We start from the raw sequence: 4,297 nt of genomic DNA, 5'->3' as shown, positions 1-4,297 counted from the left end.
TCCCCATGACCTCAACATCAAGGTGGAAAGCGAGAAAAAGCAAATATGAGCAGGTAATGCTCTGCTCAAGTCTTGGGATTAGGAAAGAGGAGGCCTCATGGCAAACTGATGGTTCAACAAGTATTTCAGGAGTTAACGCTGACAGATGTGTGTTCCTTATGGAATTGTTTATTGATGTACTCATGGGGGCGAGTGCCATGTGCCCAAATGTGAGAAGGGCACATCAGTCACAACAGTTAACACAAGCTCTCCCAAAATACTGAACTGGTCCAAATAACAGGTGGTCTACAAATTTGTTTGCTGTTGCAGTTTGACGTAAAACTTTAACATCCTCTCTGAAGCTTAACACAAGGAGAAAGAAAGCTCGATCTCCAGGGGATAGAACAGACGTAACTGAGAGTCAACAAAGCCAAATCAGAAATTGAAATCCTCCATAATGATAGATACTAATAGATTCCCTGAAGATTGAAAAGAAAACGAAAACCAGGTCCGAACAGAAGATTCAAAGAATCACTGCTTTATTGGTCATTTCATTAGTTGAATGGAGTTTGCTGGTGTTTCCTGTACAGGAACAAGGCCATCAATGAAGCAGAGATCAGGGAGACAGCTGTCACTGTCAGGGCCACCATCACAACCAGCTCAGACTGCACACCTACACAACAAGGAGAAACCAATGGTTACTGAGGGAAACAGGGACAAAGAGGGAAACTAGCAGTCAGACAACTCACCTCCTGGAGACCTCTCCTGCATCCTTTGCTCAACCTCAGTCAGGGGCTCAGTCGCCAGGCTGGTCAGCTCAGGATCCAGAATGAGCAGGGGGCCAAGTGAGGCCTCACCCTCCCACTTCAATCCAGCTTCACTCTGAAACAAATATCAGAGTCACGGTCAAGGAAGGTGGGGGTGGGGGGGTGGCGGGCAGATGTAGCCCTGACATCCAGTGGGTCAGTGAACGACCAGCTTCAAGTCCAAGATCTCTCCTTCCTTTGGAGGGAAGGACGATCTCCTTTGCGCTACCACATTTACCCACATGGCAACAGGCACAAATGTCACTGTTCGATTCCTCCAGTGGGGTCCAGCTAAACAGGAGAAACAGCCCATCAACCACTGGGTGCATCACCTCTCCCCAACATCGTCACTAAGGGACAGGGAGTGGGGGACACTTACATCTTGTCCAGCTTCTGGAAAGTACAAGCTTTGTTCCTGGAATCTCCCTGATCCACTGCAGCAACTTTCAGGTGACAGGTGATGAAAATCTGAGGGACACATTCAGCACATGTCAGTGTTTAGTGACTCCCACCTAATGTGGAAAAGCCAATCAGCAGCTTCCTCTTACCAAGGAACGCTCATCTCCATAGAAGCGGAAGGCATCCAGGTCAAACCTGAGCTTGTCCGGCTCCCGCTCGTCTCTCGGCAACACAAAGGTTGAAAAGGAGTCCTCAGCTTTGCTGTCCACGAGGCAACTGCAAGTGAACAGAGGGCCATGAAGTGAATGGAGTGAAGCCATTGAGATGGCAGCAGCTGGAGAAAGCAGAGAGCTCCTTACCCATTGTAGTCAATGATGCTGTATCTGGGGCTGGAGTCCTTATCTGGGCTCAGTGTAGCTACACAGCGGTCAATGTACAGCTTCAGGGGCATGTGGTTGGCCATTGAAACAGATGCCTCAATGTGAATGAGGTCTCCCAGGAAGTAGACAGTGGAAGTGCGCTCTGTCAGCCAGTCACCTGAAGTACAAGAGGACAAGGGTTGGAGACAGTGGGTGCAACTCCCAATGAGTGACACCAGGAGATCCCTCCCCAGCCACCCATCACATACCATTCGTTAGACGCAGGGAGAACGCCAGGTGCCCTTCTCCAGACCTGGTGGAGCTGAATGGGATCCAGGTGGGCTTGATGGGGTTACTGCTCACATTGCCCTTCCTGGGGAGAGACAGGGCAGCCATTTTAGGACAGTGTCAGACAACAGCTGACGATAATATTGATCATGTGAGTAAAGATTCTCACCTCAAATAACAATACACAATGGGAATGACAGCTCCATTGGTTCTCACAATGACAGATCCAGGATAGTTTGGGATGAGAGTCAGGTGAGTGGTGTAGATCAGGAAATCTCCAGTCATCTGAAAGACACCAGGTTAAACAGTGAGGAACTGATCTGAAATGAAAAGGGTCTGCACTTGGGTCACAATGACATCATCCCAATGGATGTATTCTTTTGGGACCCTGACAGGCTCAGTGCCAAGATGCTGTTTCCTCCCAGCACTGCTGAGTTAGCTGTTAGTCAAAGGTCAGGGGTTCGTCATATACGATCAATGTAACAAGGAACCCCCAACTCATTACTTCGGAGTCTGAGAGACACTAAACACAATGGTCAAACAATGAATTGTTGTAAGAGAGCTCAAGTTTTATGTGCTAGGAAAATGTCCAAGCAAGAGAGAAACAGGGCTAAGGGTAGAAAGTGAAGTCATGGAGAGAGACTGCCATTGGGTTCCCAGTGATGTTAATCAATTACAAACTAGAACAGTGAAAGTGAACAGTAGCTGTTTGGAATAATGAACCAAACCAGTCTCCATTTTACAAGTGGGCCAGGAATACCAAAAACAGGGACAGTCCACAGTATGAAGCTCAAATCCATAATCAACAAGTTGATCCACTATCAGATTCTAGAAAGCATGGTTGAGAATTGGACTGAAAAAGAGAACTGCACATTCAAATATGTCTGACCAAGGGGAATGAGCTCAAAGCAGACACAACAGGAATCAGAGAAAGTTCCAAAACATTGGGAATAGACAGCAGTAAGCCAAAGCCTAATCAGGATCTAACAGTAGCTTGTGGGTTGGTAAAGCCAGAGACCATTCTTAATATCAATGATATCTCAGCCAGGGTTAAAGTGAGGTACAATGTACAGCCCAAACTTCCAGCAAGTATGGAGGACTCACATTACCTGCAATCTGCTGCCGCACTCATGCGGCCCATAGTCAAAGAGGACAGTGTGGTTCTCAGGGTAGATCCTGGTTGGCTGACAACCTGCTGTCCCCAGGGTCAGGTCAGCAGCTTTTATCAGGTGCCTGGTTCCAAATAAATCCAGCTGGGCCCTGACCAGCAGGTTGTGCTCTCCACCCTGCACCATCACAGTCTACAGTGGAGACACACTCCCACCCTCAGACATTCTGAAACTGGAACCAATAGGACCCCCATGAGGAGGGACTCTCTCAGTCACAGGGGCAGCTCTCAATATTCTCCATGGAAACCTCTGGCTCATAAACTGTTGACAAGTTTCAGAGCAACAAACAGCTCCAACTAACACCAGCACAGGGAATAAACCCCCTCACTACAAAACCCCTCATAATCCCAAACAACTCAACCATCCCTTCCAGCCCCCACCCAGCTCCTTTTATACACACAACCTGCACTCACCTGACACCAATCAGACCAGAAGCAGCAACATTGAACCAATGAACCAGCCCCAATCTCTACAATTTCCACCAATGACTAAGCTCTTGGATTTATTACCAGGAGCGCCTGTTCCATTTGGACCAATAGGAATGACTGTGAGTTGCTGTGCTGTCACCTGACTGCATTCAGCGCCACAAGTTCTCATGGTGAAGGGGCTGCTGAGTACAATCATCAAACATGGATCATTGATTCAGGAGGGTGATGGTGGGTTTAACCTTTCCTCACCTCGGGTCTCTGACAGTGAGCCGTACAGAGAGATTGTACAAAGGAAGTGTTCCTCAGGTTTGTCTCATGCTGTATCCTCACCCAGCGACCTCAACGCCCCCTCACCAGCCCCCAACCCACTCCACACCAGGAATGTTTAATTGAGGCAAAGTAAAGGGAGTTTTACTTTCAGTTTAAACGAAAGAGAGAGTTTACCCACTATCTCACCCCACGCTATTACCTGGCTTGGTTGCGTTTGATGATTATCGTTCAGAGGAAACTTTATTCTGTATCTAACCCTGTGCTTTCCCTTTTGTTGGAGTGTCAACAGGGACAGTGCAGAGACAGCTTTACTCTGGATCCAATCCCGTATTGTCAATGTGTACGAATATCCCTGACAATCTTTAACGGAGAATGTTTTGAACGAGCATTGTTTTCAGTCTAAAACAATAGAGGTAGCTTTTCTATGTATCTAACGCTGGATTGTATCGATTCTGGGAATATTTGATAGGGACAGTGGAGTGGGAGCTGCGCTTTTAATTTAAAGATGCAGAGAAAGTTTTACTTGTATTTTATCAGAGTAGAGGGAGCTGTAGTCTTTAACTAATCATGTGCTGTCCCTTTCCTGGGACTGTTTCTCA

At 47.3% G+C, this 4,297-nt stretch overlaps 1 protein-coding gene across 1 annotated transcript; it reads right to left on the bottom strand.

Annotated features, from left to right (window-relative positions):
- Positions 1 to 501: 501 nt before the first annotated feature.
- LOC125487240 (zona pellucida sperm-binding protein 3-like) lies at positions 502 to 3,303 on the bottom strand. The gene is made up of 9 exons (XM_048617872.1): positions 2,941 to 3,303; positions 2,001 to 2,116; positions 1,813 to 1,916; positions 1,544 to 1,721; positions 1,334 to 1,460; positions 1,165 to 1,253; positions 955 to 1,076; positions 729 to 863; positions 502 to 652 (listed from the first exon to the last, which is right to left on the bottom strand). The coding sequence occupies exons 1-9, from the start codon at positions 3,124 to 3,126 to the stop codon at positions 534 to 536; spliced, it is 1,176 nt and encodes a 391-aa protein (XP_048473829.1). The 5' UTR covers positions 3,127 to 3,303; the 3' UTR covers positions 502 to 533.
- Positions 3,304 to 4,297: the final 994 nt, after the last annotated feature.

The sequence above is a fragment of the Rhincodon typus genome, chromosome 38 (genome assembly GCF_021869965.1).
Source record: "Rhincodon typus isolate 14 chromosome 38, sRhiTyp1.1, whole genome shotgun sequence".
NCBI classification, from domain to species: Eukaryota; Metazoa; Chordata; class Chondrichthyes; order Orectolobiformes; family Rhincodontidae; genus Rhincodon; species Rhincodon typus.
The sequence above is the reverse complement of the archived record's forward strand: the minus strand, read 5'-3'. Positions and strand labels throughout refer to the sequence as shown.